General features: G+C 32.9%; 1 protein-coding gene across 2 annotated transcripts; it reads right to left on the bottom strand.

Annotated features, from left to right (window-relative positions):
- Positions 1-71: 71 nt before the first annotated feature.
- LOC125072485 (protein mesh) lies at positions 72-18258 on the bottom strand. 2 transcript variants are annotated; one of them, XM_047683141.1, is made up of 22 exons: positions 17782-18258; positions 12007-12245; positions 11580-11786; positions 10914-11072; positions 10663-10800; positions 10329-10497; positions 9979-10236; positions 9537-9876; positions 8942-9223; positions 8732-8864; positions 8555-8649; positions 8355-8473; positions 8020-8171; positions 7566-7674; positions 7240-7376; positions 6861-6990; positions 6027-6289; positions 5019-5123; positions 4797-4905; positions 3527-4433; positions 2103-2255; positions 72-1066 (listed from the first exon to the last, which is right to left on the bottom strand). In XM_047683141.1, the coding sequence occupies exons 1-22, from the start codon at positions 18137-18139 to the stop codon at positions 769-771; spliced, it is 4860 nt and encodes a 1619-aa protein (XP_047539097.1). In that variant the 5' UTR covers positions 18140-18258; the 3' UTR covers positions 72-768. The 2 variants fall into 2 exon arrangements, with proteins under 2 accessions (XP_047539097.1, XP_047539096.1); XM_047683140.1 differs by lacking the exon at positions 3527-4433 and having other exon boundaries at positions 2103-2259.
- Positions 18259-19263: the final 1005 nt, after the last annotated feature.

Here is a 19263-nt window from a genome sequence, read left to right as displayed (position 1 = left end):
TTTCATGTTTCATGTTGATTTTTCAGCTACAAAGTTTACCAAAAAAGTCAAAGGAAAAAAGAACCAACATATGTGAAATTAATATTTATTTCAAGTAAAAACAAAGTACACAATTGCCAAAATATTAAAACCGAAGGAATTGTAAAAACTAAATGGCACTTCTCAACTTCAAGAAACGCTCAAGAATTAAATTAAAAATGAATTTGTTAGTAGGAAAGTTTATTGTCATGACTATTGTTTACAATATTTTATATCAAATTCAATGACTATCTAATAACATATTTAACAAGGTGGGACATTTTGACTATAACATCTACAGCGAATATTGTAGTCATTTGTATGACAACGTTTTCTTAACATTAGTTTTATAAGTTATGAAAAAACACTTATTCTCTCTTATAAATATTATTATAGCTCTATTTATTAATATATAATTAGTTAATGCTTGCAATTAACAAGTAGAAGAAATAATAATGTTATACTTTATCAAATTATATCTGAAATATTTATTTCTTAACGATGCGTGGGTCAAATTTTACCCATTCCGCTCAACCGTAAATGGTATGTATAATTATATATACTATTTGGAGCATATTTTGAAGCTGGTAAAACAATATATACTGCTTTCTTCAAAATTGTCGTACAAAGAAAATTCCTATTTGAAAAAGTTCCTGTGTATTTAATATTCGTTTTAGACAGAGATTACAACTTAAGTTATTAAGAGCAAGTAACTATTAAAATAATAATTATAATATAGAGAAAAAAATATTAATTTATTTCTGTTTCGCCAGCCCATGGCCTACTTGACTGCGGTTGTTGTTGTTGCTGCTGTTGCGGTTGTTCAAATTGCTGCGGCTGTTGGTATTGTTGTGGTTGCTGGTATTGCTGTGGCGTTGGCTCCGAGTCGTTGTACTGGCCGTAGGGGTATGAGTTGTTGTCGTTTGCTACGTCTTCCACTTTAACTGGTTCAGTTGGTTCTGGACTATCTTCCGATACATCCTTTTTGTATGGAATTGACTCATCGTCGGAATTTATTTTGATATCATCTGGATCAATGGAACGCGTCCTGGAAAAATGAATAACCAAAACGGTATTAAAATTCTATAGACTAAAAGTGGAGTTTTATTTGTGCTTTTGATATGCTTACAAAGTTAAATTTTATATATTTAGAATTCACCGAAGGATATTCTTGTTTCCTACTTTGTCATTTATATTTTTATAAAAATCCAGGGTTATCAAAATCTTGTTAAATATAAAAATCGAGCTCTACCAAAGGAAGAAAGGAAAGCTTAGTAAAAGAAAGGGATATACGACTATAGCGAAGAAAGGAAATCTGTTGACTATAAAGCAATTTGGAATATTTAATTATTTTCGGTCACATAGTTATGAAGTAAGTTAGTCTAAGGCAGTGGCGTAGCTAGGTGGACAAGGGTCCCGGTGCATAGAAAAAGAAACGGGCCCTCACCCCCTCTTTAACTTATATTGCGTTTCAAAATTAAAGATAGGAATAAAAATAGGATAAAGGATACATTGAGACGAACATTAGTAGGCTAAATCCATATGTCATATCTATTCAAAGCTTAGGTTAGAGGGCCTCCTGAGCTCCGGGGTCCTGGTGCACTGCACCACCTGGCCCTACGATAGCTACGCCACTGGTCTAAGGCCGGTCTATCACTCACACATATAAATCACTTCTCATTTTTACAAGCGAGTAAAAATAGCTATAAGCTAGTAATATTTATCGAATATTTAATCCTACGTTTACACTGAAGTAATTTTATGTACAAACTTATTTTTTATTATTAAAATAAATATTGTTACTAATATTTAAATTAAAAGATAGGTGTAAAGTTCAAGGTCTATTGCAGCATCTATACAATGTAGGTAATTCTTCTCCAGTGTGATAATATACGTGTTTCTTCGGATCTGGATCGTGAAATATCAAAAAATGATAAGGGCTATGGAATTTCATAATTATAAGGTTATACAAATTAAAATAATCCAATTTGTTTTACCAAATTTTACGCGTGAGATACTGTGAAATTTCTTGCGGAATAGCTCAGCTGTAAACAAGAAGAAAGATAATTTTTATTTCATCTTACTTTATTGGTAAAAAGTCGCTCTCCTCGTTTTCTTCTTCTTTTCTCTTCTTCAAGATACGCCAGCCAATACAAATGAGTACCACCATGATAGGCAGCATAACTGCGCTGATAATACCCCATGTTGCTCCTAATGTTCTGGCGGAATATTCTTGCATGCCTATAGACGAAAATTATGTGAATTTTAATTTAACTATACATTTTATCGGCTATTACCTACTCGATACTTAAACAAATAAGATAAAACTTAGCGATACCCTGTACTGAAACAAATTATTAATGAATGAATTGTCCATACATTGGAAATTGTGTGTTAATTTTTTTAAACGTTCACGTTTTGTCTTAGAATATCTCCAAGATCTCGACGAGATACATAACAAATTGGTTTGTAGAAATTAAATATGTATTTGAATCAAATGTATTTTCTTGTATGTATGTATGTATGTCATATTTATTATGTAACAAAGATAATAAAATAATAGAAAAAAGAATCTGATACTAGGTGGCTTTTGCAATAGTGATTTCTTTATATATTTTATTCAAATTATTTCATTTCATTAATTTTTTAGAGCATGGCAATATTCTACAGAAAAACAACAACTCTACCACCGATTTCATGCAGAAAAATAATTATTTCTTATTATTATTTTCAATATTAAGGATTTGTTTAGTTATTTATAGCAATGTTGATAGCAATGCTGCACATTGTGATAAAAGTTATCATCAATCTAACGCTTTATCTAGAAACAAATAAAAATGTTACCAACCTGTTTGGAACGTGTGACCCATTTTTTTTATGTACATGGTGATAAGAAAGCAAGTAATACAGCAGATTAGGGTAAATTAGAACAACACATCACATGACCGAGAAAATTTCTATTCCACTTTACTGTGGTAGCCTTATTCCTTGCTTTCCTATTTAGAAAAAAAAAACCATATTTAGTACCATAGTGGAAGTTATTCTAACGTTAGATTCATAAGAACAGAAATTTCCTCTCTCAGTGATATTCTTTCGATTTCGTATTTTATATTTAATCATATTTTTACATTACACTTTTTCTATGAAACAGAAAAATTTAAACATAGCCAAGAAAATGTTAATTACGTCAATGGAAATAACCACAGCTACTTGAAATCCTGTACTTCAATACACGTCATAACCATCATACGGGTATAAAAAACTCTCTTGTGTTTTTTGTAAATAGAATAATACTTAACCAATAAAATAACCTAAAAATATAGCCCTGTACTCCACAATTTGTCATCGGTTGGGCAGTGATTAAATTAATTATATTAATTATGATTTCAGTGGGATATTGAAAAATTTACTAAATTAGTAATATATTAATTAAGATTAAACCATAGTAGATCGACTGCTGAAAGTAGGCATTTCAGAAGTAGGTGGATCGATAAGTGTTTCAACAGATTTTCCTCTTTGGGGGGGCATGGTAAATGTTTTAATTTCAGTTGGGGGAGCGCTTTTAGGTGGCTCTGGTAAGCCTGGATTATTATAAGTATTTCTTGGACTGATATCAGACGTTGGACTTATTGGTGGAGAATATATTTCAGAATAAGTAGGTGAATATTGGGACGGAATCGGACTGTATTGTCCTCCATATTTTGTCGCGTATGGGTCTTCGGAGCCGTCTTTGGTGGAATAACCAGAATCACTGGGACCAGGAAGAGGGAGAGCATGACGACCTGTTTGGCGTGGTTTGCTAAGATATTTTATATCATTCGCAGGTCGAGTTAGAGTTGAATCTCGATTGGATTCAGATTCTGATGGAGTTGTTAAAGACAACAAGTCTTCCTCTGATAAATCCCAAAGCTTTTCAGGGAATTCTACATCAGGAGCATTAGGTAAAGGTTCATTTGTTCTATACGTTTTATCATACGCACGGCGTTTCTTTGGTTTATCAGATTTACCAGAATCGCTTCTATTTGAATCTGTATAGCCTAATCCAGAGCTATCACCATCTTGTGGTTCAGAAGGGGGTGGGGGTGCAGATCTCATGAGAGACGAAATGGGTTTAATTGGTGTTTCTTCTGTAGGACTATCAGGTAATTTCGGCTTTACATCAGAATCTTGGCTACGTAAAGTAGAGGATTTCATAGTATCTGTAATGTTTCCCATTGAAGCAGATCTAAGATTAAGCCGAGAGGCTGATTTTGATCGCGGTATGTCTTCAAAGCGGAATCCTTCTTTGCCTTCGGACTTCGGCTTATACCAACACCAGAACCAAAGCAGGCAAATCAGGAGAGCTAAAGGTACAATAACTGCCACTATGACACCCCCAGTCAAGAACAAGGCGCGCTGTGAATACTCCTGAGTACCTGTTCATAAACATTTATAACTTAAGTTCTTAAAAAATAAAAAAAATAGTCTAGTAAATATTACCTTTAAAGACGTATCACTTTGAATGTTACCCACATCAGATATTGATTTTAAGTGCTTAGTGATAAGTTGATGGTGTAACATTTTCAATCAATAAATAAAAAAAAAATATATGTATAATTTTAATTTACATCCATTAAAAACGTGGATGTAAACCGAAAGTCACTGTATAAACTACAATCAACAACGAAGTTTTTTTATGTAATTAATTTTGTAAGCAACTAATAATAATGTATTATCGTCTCCTTCAACAGTCCAGATACTTTTGTCCAACATCATTCTGTTTAGAAGTGAATACTTACGTAAGCACTCAGTGTAACCGTAGTCAGGTAGGTTCCATCTGCCGTTATCCTCACAAATACGTCGCTTATCACCGACCAGATTGAAACCTTGGTTACATTCGAAGTTGACCTATAAACAAACAGTCACTTATTCCATACATGTTGACATTACACTTTTAATAAAATATTAGCGAAAGATTAATTAAAAATATAACATTTTATAACTTTTTTAAAATTACTTACCCTGGTTCCTGGGGTAAAGAAGAAGTTACTTTTGCGGCCAAAACGAGGCGTCTCCAAGATACCACAACTGATCACACGACGAGCATTTTGTTCTCTTATATTTGTCTAAAAATCAAACCACAATTTGAATAAAAATGACTTGTTTCGTATGTTTTTAAAAAATAAAAAATTGTATAAGGAACTGCAACATTCAAAGACTAACGATTAAGACTGAAGATTTCTATGGGCATTCCCTTAACATAAAGACCTTGATAATTCTACCATAATTAGAGAACAATGGACATCTAAAGATGTAAAAGCGGAGACACGCGATTATTTAAAATAAGATATCTAATTTACTTAAAATATTGTTGAGAATCATAAAAATTCATCATTACAAAAAATACAGACGTATTTAATTAATACCGATTTTTTTTAAATAATCAAAAAGAAACCATCTTCGATAAAATATTTAGGGGTAAAAGTTAAACAAGAGTTGATGTAAGCGATCGAATTGATAACTTGTACATTTTTTGAACAAAAATTACGTAGATGTTTATATATTATATATCAAGAAAATGGACGTCGAAAATATAAGTACAGGTATGTACATACATATATAAAATGGTTTCTTTATATAGTTATAGATTTTCTCTATTATAACAATTTTCCCACGTTTCGCGTTTAACCTTACAATCTGCATACATTTACACACAATAATAAGAGTACTTGATTATGCTATTACGTCTTGAACAGTTTCATGAGTGCGTCACGTTGACTCATCACATCGTATCGTATCTACTTATGTCTTACAGTTAGTGGACGTTTAATGCAGTTCCGAATCTTTATAAATTATATAAAGATTTTATTCGACGTTTGTGTCATTGATATTAGTCAACGACCTATTAATAAAATACAATACGAAGATTTTACCACGATTAGTTGTAATTTCAAATAAAATTGGATAATATTTTGTGTATTATTGGTAACTAAATAATTTATAAATATTATTAGCAAGATGTTACTTACAATTGAAGAAAGATAATTCTTTGTGAATTCCGCCATATCTCTATTAAGGGTCATACCGAAATCATATCGACATTGGTACGAATCTTGGCATATTTCCATAGCTCTCGCAACATCCTGCGATCTATTGGCAGGCAGAAAGTCTGCCGGTTCTCGTATAAAGTTCGGCACGAATTGATTATCGTTGTAGTAAGCTGCAGTTCGACCATACTCTCTTACGAATAAGGCTACGCCTATATCTTTCTGTTCTCGATCGCTAAGTTGCCCTGAAAATGTTTCTTAATTAGTAAATTTAAGAAATTCCATTATTTATTTCATACTGCGATGACTATATTTAGAGAATCAAATTGATTCTTATCTTGATTTTAATTGGATACTATAAAATAATTTAATCAACATTCTTCTTTTATTCTGATTGATTTGATTTGATTTGATTGATTGATTGATGATTTTATGATTCTATTAGTCTTAGAATGAGAAATAGTCAGAGTGAAAGCAGTGGCGTAGCTAGGTGGGTTAGGGCCCCGGTGCATAGAAAAAGAATCCGGCCCTCGCCCCCTCTTTAACGTATATTGGCATTCAAAATTATAGATAGTAATAAGAATAGGATACAGGATACAGTGAGTTGAACATATTGTTATTAAATTAAATCCATACTTCATCTCTATTCAAAGCTCTTTTCGTAGCTTAGGTTAGAGGGCCCCCAGAGCTCAGGGGCCATGGTGCACTGCACCACCTGGCCCTACGATAGCTACGCCACTGAGTGAAAGATTTCATGCGTTACTAAAGTAGTACTACGTTATAATGCTGTAAATAAGTATCGTTAAAACTACTAACAGTGTTGTCCAAATTCTCTGTGTGCTGTCTGGAAGTTGTTCACGTCTACTGCTGAGATTGTACCATCTGGCCGTGTAAAGTCGTCATTCACATCCAATGACCAGTTGCCGAAAAGACCGCGAGTTTGATTCTTTAAAAAGAAAATTATTATTAACATATTAACATCGTGTTCATCTGAATAAGCATTATCAATGCAAAGATTTCCATGTACTCTTTAAATTATATTATCAGATGAAAATTAAATTAGATGTAATAAATGAGTACGAAAGGCTAAAATTATTTCGGGCTATTTATAAGATAGCGTATTAAAGTCAGTCAATTGGCAATATTTCACGAGCTACAAAGTAAGTTCTTCTAGAATGGCATGCAGGTTACTTACCATGTATGTCCAAGGTAGGAATACTCGGGCACTCATAAATCCCTTATTTTCAATCACTTCGATTCCAGCACCAGACGTGAACATGATAACGATTTCGGACTGATTAAGGATATACATCGGCTGATAAACTGTCACACCTGGTGGAAAGACAAGTAATTAGCTTTGTTTTCATAGATTTCATAGATCATATATGATGAAAACTGCAACTTAAATTATTTTTGGCGCATGAAAGGTCTGGAAGCGTTAGCAAAAGGGGCTTCCATTAAATTTCAACGGATTTTTAATAAATTAAAATTAAATGAATTAAAAGTATTTTGCGTATTTACCGGGGAAGTACTGCACTCGAAGAGCAGTTCGATCGAAGTAAATTCTTTTGTTATCTGCGAATACATCCAGTCGATATCTCCACTGTGCATGCTGTGGTCGTAGCCTTACCTATGAAAAAAATACCAAAATATTTACAATTTGGCTTCAATAAACATTTCAATTGCAATTTTTTTACTTTTGTCCCAGCTCACTATCCAGTCATGCACTTTTAGTATTATGATAATATTTATTAAATTAGTGAATATATAAACTAATTGATCGACCAGACATCATGTCCCTTTAATAAAAACAAAATATACCTACTTTATTTAAGTAGGCTTTTAGTAACTCTTTCGTATCGTCATCTAATAAACTATATTACCACTAATACACTTATTAGAGAACAATGCTAAACCTACAATCACAAGATTTAGTACGCATTTCTGAAAAAAAAAACTGATATGTGTTCCTTACTTCGATCGGAACTGAGTTGTTTGAGGCGGCTACAATAGAAGTAAGAATCGTCGCGTTAACTTGTCCATGAATGTTTCTGGGGACTTGTTCAAAACGTCCTTGAACGTCGAGTTTGATTTGAGGCTGATCCACTCTCACCAAAACGTATTCTCCTATGAATTAAAAATATGAATCAGAAGAATTATAATTATTGACTTTAGTCAAAAAAATTAAATAAGAAAAAAAAACACGAATACAATATGTGTTTTTTATCTATCATCAATCTGTGTTCGACAGTGTCTTAAATAAAAAAAGTCTTATTATATTTGCAAAGAGAATAGAATCAAATATTTTACCTCTCCCATTGAATGTGTATTGGAGGCCATCGAAAGTAACGAAGTGGGGATCGCCAAATATACCAGCAACTCCTGGAGATTGATAAGCAACGCAGTCTTGGGATGGACGCCGCTCGAACCTTTAGAATGTAAATTCAAATATATAAGGTATTTAAATATTCAATCAAGAAAATTCTTATTCTAGTGCCAATATATTTTACCTGAATGTCTCACACCCAACAGCCTGTTCTTCTTGCCACATGCAACATTGATAGAATGGGATCATATCGTGGAACCAATGGGATAAAGATGGTACCTGTAAATTGTAATAAACGGAATTATAACATAAGTAGGAAATCTGACAAAATAAATAATTTTAAAAAAATAATTAAATTTACCTTGTTAGCTTCATTGTAAGGAGTAAATCCAAAGTCGTGAGAACGGTGAGGTCTTGAACCCCACATCTGATCATAAGACAACATGAGGAACCCATTCTTATCATAGCAACATTGTTGGCCTGATCCCTCCGAGCTATAAAAATATATTTTGATTTATTCTCTTGGTATGTAAAAATAATATTATAGAAATAAAATATTATTTATTTTTACCTCGGAGCACCGCTTCTGACGCAATGTATACCTCCCCAGTGATACCTACATGTAGGGTTTATATCTTTATCGCAGTTCAGGTCAGGCATGAAACGTCCTTTGTCCAGCAATGCATGTTCTAATGTACAAGGACACACCCAGACTTGAGCTGCAAAGTTCTTCAAGAAACGGTCCGATCGAAGCCAGTTGTTGCACATTGTCTGCGGCCAACGCTGTCCGTGAATCCTTTCCCACTGTGGAGCGAAGTACCAGCCGAGGGGAATCGGTCGACTCCATAGAACTCTGGTTTAAATAATATAGCTGTTAGTTTATCAATCTCTCTCTCTCTCTTAATTCGATTTATACCGAAACTTTATATTATGTGATTATTACACATAAAATTGTTATATATGTATAATTTCATAAATGTAACCCTTCCATCGAGTATAAGTTACATCAACTTGTACTCGATGGAAGGGTTTTGAGCAAGCCCACCCGGGTAGGAAGCAACCCTCCCATTAAATATTCCGCCATTGTTTATCGGCGGTTGACCACTTTCCAACGCCTATTTTATCTTTCGTATTTTACATTAAAATGACTTTATAAAAATACTCACGGAGATATATGAACGTTTTTAAATACTTCAGGAGTCGTTAAGTTAATTTGGAGGAATCCAAACTGCATGTCATTGTGCATAATATTATCCCTGTTACGGAAGTTTTGTGGATTGATCACGTATTCTCCTGTATTAGCCACACCCATTTCAATCATATCAATGAATTCTAGCTGTGGTCTGATTGTAATCTCTTTGTATCCCCATAAACTGATCTGTAGCTGGACGTTGAGGTTGGTGGTCAAATTGAACCGGTCCCATGTTATTCTTATTTCAGGTGGATATCTTTCATGGATCGCATTGTCTGGGAAGAATATTTTTTCTGTTGCAGTTGCGGGGGTTTCTGTAAAATAAATAGGGTATAAATATTTAGCAATGTAATATTATGAAATAGGTACTTTGTAAATATTAAATTCATTTTAATTCAAGTTCTTAGGTATCTTACCTACGAAGAATTTTCCTTTCCACTTATAAGGCTCATTGTTAATAGCGATTTCAAATCTGGCGTAACCATTGTGCCAGAAACGTGGCTGAACACAAATAGCTCTATTAGAGTCTACAACTGCTCCTACGACGGATTCTGTGTCAAATCTACATGTTATACGATCATTCGGTTGAAAACATGGACCGGTGATGTTGACGATTGTACCACCGAGCATATTACCACTTTCAGGTGCAAACATAAGTGGAAGATTTGCTCCATCTAAAAATAAATTATACTTAGGTTTAATTTAAGGTTCAATTTTATCTCTGTAAAATGGCAACTAACAGCTAACTGTATTAGTCAGTACTTACCAATATCTTTATTGCAAGTGCCCATGAGTATTTTCTCGTCTATTCGGAATATATGTCGTCCTGGGAAGCCGTTAGCCCAACCTCTTCCAGTCAAGTCTCTAAGTACTGATGCTTGAGAATAAGGTTTATATTCATAGCTTTGTGTACCGTTTCCAGCGTTAAAACCAATCTAAATTAAATTAAAATAACACCAGGTAAATTGACTGAATAAGTGTTAAATATGTTCAGTATTCAATATAAAATAATCAACACACTCTTCACTTCATAGGAAATTGTAAACAGAGTTGTCTTGTAATTGAATATTGAATATTTTAACATTTATATAGGTACTTACATAAGCTGGTACACCACCTTCTCCAGTAGTGGTATCACCACCAGCCTCTGTATGAGAGCTCCAGTTTATTTCGAGATAGTTAAAAATCGCGTATGTGAATACTTCATCCGTTGCAAGTACCATTTGGAAAGTATTTGTCTGTAAAATATTGTTTTAGTGAATACAAGATCAATTACTTACTTACAAGTTATTAATTATTACGTTTATGAATAGTTTAACATTTGCTTAAAATAAAATGTTCTTGCACTTACCATAAATAGAGAATTGTCGATACCACCAGCAAAGGACATATTTTTCCACGTTATAGTGACAACGTGTTTCGGGAAAAAGGTTTCGGAACCAATAACACCTTCGCGAATATCCCAAGTGATACGTTCACGCATCTCAACACCGAGCTGGTCCGTTCGAGTCTGAAATGTAAAAACGCATGAGGATTTCTGTAAACTTCATTGGGGTAGTATTTTTGCAGATAGTATGAGAAAAGTAAGGTTTCCAAAAGAAGAGTATAGTAAGATATTCTAGTTATAAAAAAATACGATAGTATTTATAGGCTGAATAATGGCCACCATCAACATAGACATTGTCTTTAAAAAATATTTGTCATTCCTCAAATGACCAAAATCATCGTCATCGACTTTGAGAATTAAGATTTTATATCCTTTGTTGCCTATTAGTGTAACCCTACTGGCTCACTGACCCTTCACATCACATGTGTTTCACACGAAACACAACAATACTAAGTATTGCTATCTGGTGGCAGAATATATTATGAGTGTCTGGTTCGTACCATACGGGCTTACACAAAACACAACCACTAATTTTCGATGATTATGCCCATCAACATCGTTTGGAAGAATTTATAAAAGGTAATATATTTTATAAAATAATTATAAGTCGAGGACTATATAAATACTAACTTGAAGATCTCTATCCATTCTGAAATAGACACCAGGTCTTCTTTGATCAGGATCTTCAGGCCTTTGACTTCCGATACGGCACTTGCTGAAGAAGATACCGATGAAGGAGGGGTCGTTGACATTGGGCCAGTCTCGCACGGGGAACGAGAGGGGGTAGGTGTAGTGGTCTGGCGGATCGCTGAAGTAAATGTACCCATTCATAGACAGCTGAAAAAAAAAACCATTGATTATAATAAAAGCAATAAGATACATCCCATAACTCAAACATTATTTACATAATAACAAAAGTCATACATCAGAAACGCTCCTTCCAATGTCAGATATGTTACTGTTTATTTTGTAAAATAGTCTCATTATTAATAAGCAAAAAATTAAAGAGAAGTAATTTCAATAAAGATTATATAGCAAAATATATCATAATACTCACTCGTGTATAATTGAAACGAAATCCAAAGAACGGAAGTTGAAAATTGAAGTTCTTGTGTATTTGAGGAGTAGAAGTGTGGATATCTCTCTGGTAATCACCGATATTTTCACTACCTCCTTGATCGTAGAACCAGTACATAAAGTTTCCTCGAATCTGTGCAAGTCGTTGTGGGGTGATGACGTAAGACTGCCCATTGTTTTGGTAATTCGTTGAAGGCAGCACTCTGCCATCGATGTGAGCTGAACGAAGAAAGCGATTGTTTATAATACTCTATATTTTAACTCCAAAATTAAATCTTAAGCTTTTAGTTTTATTTATGTTTTATATATATTGATTAAAATAATAATTTATTATTAGAGAAATAAATGATACTTAAATAAAATATTTAAATTGTTTAAAAGAAATAAACTTATCAGATTAACACAACATTATTAGTTCGCTGGTTCTTATACGACTAATTTGCGGTCCCTATCTCTAGTCAGATCCAAAATGACGGTCTTTTTGCAAATTTCATCCCGCAAACAGTCTATTTAGTCCTTTTTGATTATTCGTTTTTCAAAAGGTTATTTTTATTCATACACATAACATTCAGTAATTAAATCACATGTCTGTCTCCGCCTTACATGGCAAAACGTCTTAAGTTTATAAACTAGAGAAAAATTCCAAAACAAATTGTTGAAATCCATTAACAATATTTCATCGCGGTAAGATTTTACACGATACAAATTATCTTCATTAATATATAATTGATTTACTATACATTATGTGATATACCGTTTTATATCGTTATATACCCTTAAGTCGTATCATCTTATATCGTTATAATATATGACTTAATAAGGGATAAGGCTTTGCGCAAACCCGTCTTTGTATGTAACATACATTTATCAATTTTTTTATCACCCAACAGAAATTTGTGTTTCGGTTTGAGGAGTAAGCCGTTAGCAATAAAGCAATTGAATTTTCAGGTGCTTAATTACTGTTTACGATTCTCGAGCTCGGCGGTGAAGGGAAATATCGTGAGAGAGCCTGCATGTGTCGGAAATGCCGCATAGCGTGGCGAAATCGGCTTCAAACCCTCAAAGGAAAAGGAAACCTTGGCCAAACTTTGAACATTTCTATATAAACCTATTGACATATAATTACTTAGTAATATTAACCTGAATATATAGAATCACATTGTATATGAAAATAAGGGATTGGCCATTAGAACACTTGGAAGTACTGCTGACTCGTTTACATGCCTATATGTGTTTATGATAAATGTCGTACTCAACGTTGTAGTGTACGATGAAATTATACTGTAAGTATCTTGAAGAGAATACTTGGTGGAGGCGTCTGGGTATGTATTCATTAATCATATATTCTACCTTCAAACAGCAATACCTAGTCTTGTTCTGTTCCAGCTTAAAAGGTGAGTGAGCCAGTGTGAATACAGTCATAAGGAATTTTATATGGGATGCTACTTAGCCACTGGTGGATTTTGTTTTTTAAGTAAAAAAAGAGCGGTAGTAGCTTGTAGAGGATATCACTACATTTATGTATTGAAATTGTTAATCATTTGTTTTGTAACGATATATTTGAATCAGCTACATTGAATTTGAAAACATTGCCACACTATTGAAAAATCTATTTAGTCATTAATTTATCATATTTAATCTTACAAATAAAAAAATCTCGTGTAACAATTTACTTAACAATTCTTTATAAATATATCTACAAATTATTATTCGCTTTTATTCGTTCGGAGGCCCAAACAAGCTTAACAATATCGATGCGTTCCGATAAATTTGATAACATATCAACACTATCGTTCAACAGTTATTCCTAGTATAGATGATGTCAGCTTTATAACTTCTTTGTTTTATAATATAATGAAATACAAACAGGCTACACTATTAATTACATGATTCATCAGGATTCTTTTAAAGTAATCATCGAGTGTATGTGAGTTATGTTATACCTGATAAACATACACATGTATGAAAATGTATCGTTGTCACAATAAAGTTATCGTCTATCATTTTTTTAGATACATTAACACCCTGTAAATTTCCCACTGCTGGGTTAATGCCTCCTCTCCCTTTAAGGAGAAGGTTTGGAGCATATTCCACCACGCTACTCCAATGCGGGTTGGTGGAACACACATGTGGCGGAATTTCGTTAAAATTAGACACATGCAGATTTCCTTCATCGCCGAGCACGTGATGAATTATAAACACAAATTAAGCACATGAGATTCAGTGATGCTTGCTTGGGTTTGAACCTGAAATTCTAATCACTGGGTTATCTCCTCTTATCTAACTTTATTACAGTATATACTAATTATTACTACAATGTCCTCCGGTATATACCTGAATTTAACTAGTCAAATCAAAGACAATGAGATTTAGACATAGACAATTTTACTATGTAATATATTGTCATATAAAGGTATTTTATTTTACATTTTAATTTGTAGTGAAAATCATTTTGAAAAGTGTTTTTATTCATGTGTTTGTAACATTAGATGCCGTTTAAAGACAACACAACGACGATTTTCCTATGAAGAAAATCGGTAAAGATATTATGTACATACAAAACCTTCTAAATTAAACATATCTTAGGAAAGAATATTCTGCAGCTTTCTCGGCAGGAGAACATCAGTAAGTTGTATTTTGCTATTACTTTTAATTGCGTTATTTACTCAAACACGGTAGCGCTATAACCATTGGTAATGAATCCAAAGTAAAATTGGTATAAACACAACAATTTTTCATATATAGCGCGTTACATTTAATAAATTCTTACATGCAATATTATAAAAATATATATATTTATTAGGCAAAATATATTTAAAATTAAAATATACTTTATTTAAGTAGGCTTTTACAGGCACTTTTGAATCGTCATTTAACAAACTATTTAAAGTAAAGCTACCACCGGTTCAGAATGTAGATTCTACCGAGAAGAACCGGCAAGAAACTCAGTAGTTACTCTTTTTCAATATCTAAAAATACAGTCAAAATCATAAGTAATAAAAAGTTGTTATTCGTGGCCTCCTAAATTATTGATTATACAATAATTGTGAATATATCTAGTAATACTTTGCAGGTTTGTATTTGTCCGTTAAACTTCGCGTTTATTCAAAAGTTTTTTTTAGGAATTTCGTTTATGGCAAGTTTTGTTTTGATTTCATGTCATTGTAGACTGTAAGTCTCTCAGCTACATTTGGCGCCAAAATTATGAAGACTCTTTTAAATGAATTTCTTAATATTAAATAGTATGCAATAGTTCAGTTCTTATACAGTACCGCCCTCTAACCGGCCAGTAACATTTTTCGCTCTCTAAAATGAATTCTTTGTTAATTTGTAACAATTTAGTAAATTGCAATCAAGCATCCTATTTAATTTTCTGCACATCTACGGCTGGAGCACTTCAAAATGAGAGCATAATTTTTTATATGCAGATATCGTCCCGTAATCACTGGGACAAAAATCGGCTTACGCTGTTAATATATAAAATGATTTGTAAGTTGGTCTCAACCGAAGATAGTGACTTCAACGTATTTGAAGTCACTATCACTCAGGCAAGCTCCTCTGAGTTTTCATAAACTAGGTTAAGGTGAATTTTTAACCACTGGGCCATCTCAACTCTAATTATTTATTTATGTTATCTAATACAAAATCATTTTTATTCAGTTAGTTCTTTTTTTTTGTAACATTAATTATTAATATTTAATAAAATCGATTTCAATTGTTATGTAGGCTTTAGCACGCCCTCATTATCACGGGCCCAGTAAATCTATGATAAAGACCGCACCTTATGAATTATAAGCATATCAAATAAAATACACCAGCTTTAAATGAACGCACCTTAATACAAACGGCAATTCAAACTTGTTGGTTTATACAGCAAGCTATGAAGCCAATTAGGTAAAGATAAGGGCTTCATACTTTATCAGGTCAGATAAACAAAACTCGCCTCGTTTTGAAATTTAACTTTACTATAAGAATGATTTCATTGCGTTGATATCATAAATTGTAGGTCACATAATACTTTAACAGAATTCTTAAGATTAAGGTTTTGGTCAGTTAACACTTTAGAGGACAATAGTACATTTTCATTTCAGTTTAAATTAAAATAGATAAGCGTTGGTTAAAAAAAATGGCTTGAATGTATTATTGAATCTTTTTAATTCAGTTTTTCTTCAATTTATATTAGAATGATATTTTACTGTCTGTCTGTTTGTCTATCTGTCATTACGTCTAACAGCGATAATATCAAAATCTAACAAAGATATTTACATATGGTTATCAACAATGGACCGAGTGATTCATGAGAAAGGTCCGGGTGTAAAATTTCATTGATGTAAATTGCGATGATTATTGATTATGTCGAAGTAAGCATACGACTCAGATCTTTCCTCTTGTACTGCGCAACCACTAAAGTTATACGCAATACGATATATTTTAAGCGGTTCTTTATTCTACACGCCAGATGCCTGAACGAGCTAGGACGATTATATTCATAAATTAAATCAAAAGTTAGTCAAGAATACTAATGAACATGGTCACTGTAGGATCACTAATAATTGTAGTCGGTAGTGACGAAGATACGTTTGGTTGTCATCAGTGGCGTAGCTAGGTGGGCAAGGGCCCCGGTGCATAAAAAATCATCGGGCCCTCACCCCCCCCTTTCCACTCCATCTTTAACTTTATATTGCCCTTCAAAATTATAACTAGGAATAAGAATAGGATCCAGGATACAGAGAGTTGAACTTATCATTAGTAGGCTAAATCCATACATCATCTCTATTCAAAGCTTAGGTTAGAGGGCCCCCTGAGCTCCGGGGCCCTGGTGCACTGCACCACTGGCCCTACGATAGCTACGCCACTGGTTGTCATGAATCTTTATAAATATCTAGGCGAATATGATACATCTTTCGGAGAATTTCCTTTTGAGTTGTCCTAAGTTCCTGAGTCTCAAGTGACATCGTGTTACTGTTGGATGCAATTATTTGTATTCGAAGTCATTTATCAATAAATAATACAAGTAAATTACTGATAATCTACTACTTTAAGCCTTTTATTTCAACTCAATATAAACCTCTACGTATAATGATTACGTATAACTCATTTTGCAATTAATATTATTTATTTTTATGTAGTAATACAAGTTTATTTACGAGTCAATGTACTTAATTAAATTTATCCATGTTTGCAATATCGTTTGTTTGCACAATGACTTTCTACAGTGAGTCATCTGAGTAAACTTTTCTGACTCAGTCTCTATTAGTGGCTCATAGATAGACTAGATATATGTATAGGGCTTAGCTCATGTTACAGTTAAACATTTAATGTCATAATCGTTAGTTTTGATTGGACTTATGGATTTATACCTAGATTTAAAATAGACTGTTCTTAAAAAGTTTATAGCTTTGATTATTAAAACGTCTAGATGGACTGTCAAAAAACATGTCGAAAAATATAGCAGCCAAACGTTGGCTACTAAGTACACGCACACTAGTAAAGTAGTATGACGTTTGGCGAGTGTCGAACGACACTGTTACGCACACAAAGATAATAAATTTGGCTAGTTTGTTTTAGTCATTTTGTAGTGCGACACTCTATCTTGATAAATAATTTAATGATTATTGTATAACAATTTTAAATTTAAGAATTACCCATTACTTGGTAACAATAATAAGGATTACGTTATCAATGAGTTAAGCAATTTTTAAATCGATTAAATGATCGATTGTAAGGTTTCATTAATATCGGACTTTTAACATACCATACTCAGTATTTGTAACTGATGTAGTACCGGGCGAAGATATCATTTGTCGCTCATTTTGTACATCGCTTGATCCGAAATCGATTGCTTCTAAATTAATAGGAGTATCACCCACTAGGGTGTCATCAGATAATTGATATTTTCCACTCTTTACTTCTAACGGTTCCACGTTCGCTATCAATTCTACCGCGCCATCATTTTCTTTATTTTCTGTGACGTCACTTTCTGGAATCTCAGCTTCCAACGCATTATCATCACTAACAGTGTTTTCATTATCATTAACTATAGAATCTTGTCCTATAACACTAGCACTAAACGCTAATACAACTAAAAAAACTAATTTGACTTTAACACCCATTTTCTTACACAGGCACAATTTTAATCACATTATTTTTATTCTTTGATCCAGTTATCTCATTGATAAGTTTTTGCAGCTACGACAGGTACTTTACTATTGTAGTCAGAGACTGGAGTGTTAAAACATTGTGTGCTCAATAACGAGCCGTTATCTTTATTAAATATGATAAGATAGCAAATAGGAACGTTGGGTGTGCCAAATTCTTTGTTGTAATCCTCGGCCCTGTGAAGGGCCTCTGCATTTGTTAATTTCTAATTAATTGAAAACCTTTAAGAAAATTTGTATCAAGTATTTAGCACCCAGTTAACTTTCTGATAAGTAACTAAGTACATACTGTAAAGTGTGGACTTTGATCGATTCGTTTTTACATTGTACATCTACACATTAGAGTTCAGGTTCGTGAGGTATATACTCTGAGTACCTTTAAAAATTTTTTGTAGTTCGTACAGAATCCTAACTTTTATTTGTTTTTCTAAAACTAGGCACGCATATATGACAAATTATTCATTAAATACACGTTGTATTTTATGATTTGAGATAAGATCGTACACATTTTTATCTACTTATTTCTAATTCAATATGTAGTTTACTTTTTTGGTACAAAGTTTTGTTTTGACCCATTTTGTCTTACTAGTCAGTCATTAATGTATTTTTTTCATTTATTATTTATGCAGAAAAATTAAAAAAATAAGTAATAAAAATTAAAATACTACGTGTTATGTTGTTGAAAACTACCGAAGGAAATTCAGTTTAATGACATTATAGGTACATCGTGATTATTTTTGGAAATGCAATGCTGTTCTGTAAGAATTCACCTTGTGTCTCACTCGTGAAATGTTGCCATTTTGATACGTGTCTTTTATTTTGTGGTAAGTTTCTTCTTATTTTTTTTTTATGACAGAGGTACCTCTGAAGCAGTATAGAGGTGTAAATAAATTAGGCTTTTGTCCACCTGTAACTAATTTTATAACATTATTTAATTAATCTATGATACGTTTATGCCACTACCTTTGATAAAAACCTTTATCTTTTCAAAATTTGTATTCGATGGTTTTATTTAGAAGAAAACAATTTACTACACAGAAAATATTATTTGTCACCGATAAAATGATACTCGTAAATAA

The sequence above is a fragment of the Vanessa atalanta genome, chromosome 21 (genome assembly GCF_905147765.1).
Source record: "Vanessa atalanta chromosome 21, ilVanAtal1.2, whole genome shotgun sequence".
In the NCBI taxonomy this organism is placed as follows: domain Eukaryota; kingdom Metazoa; phylum Arthropoda; class Insecta; order Lepidoptera; family Nymphalidae; genus Vanessa; species Vanessa atalanta.
The sequence above is the reverse complement of the archived record's forward strand: the minus strand, read 5'-3'. Positions and strand labels throughout refer to the sequence as shown.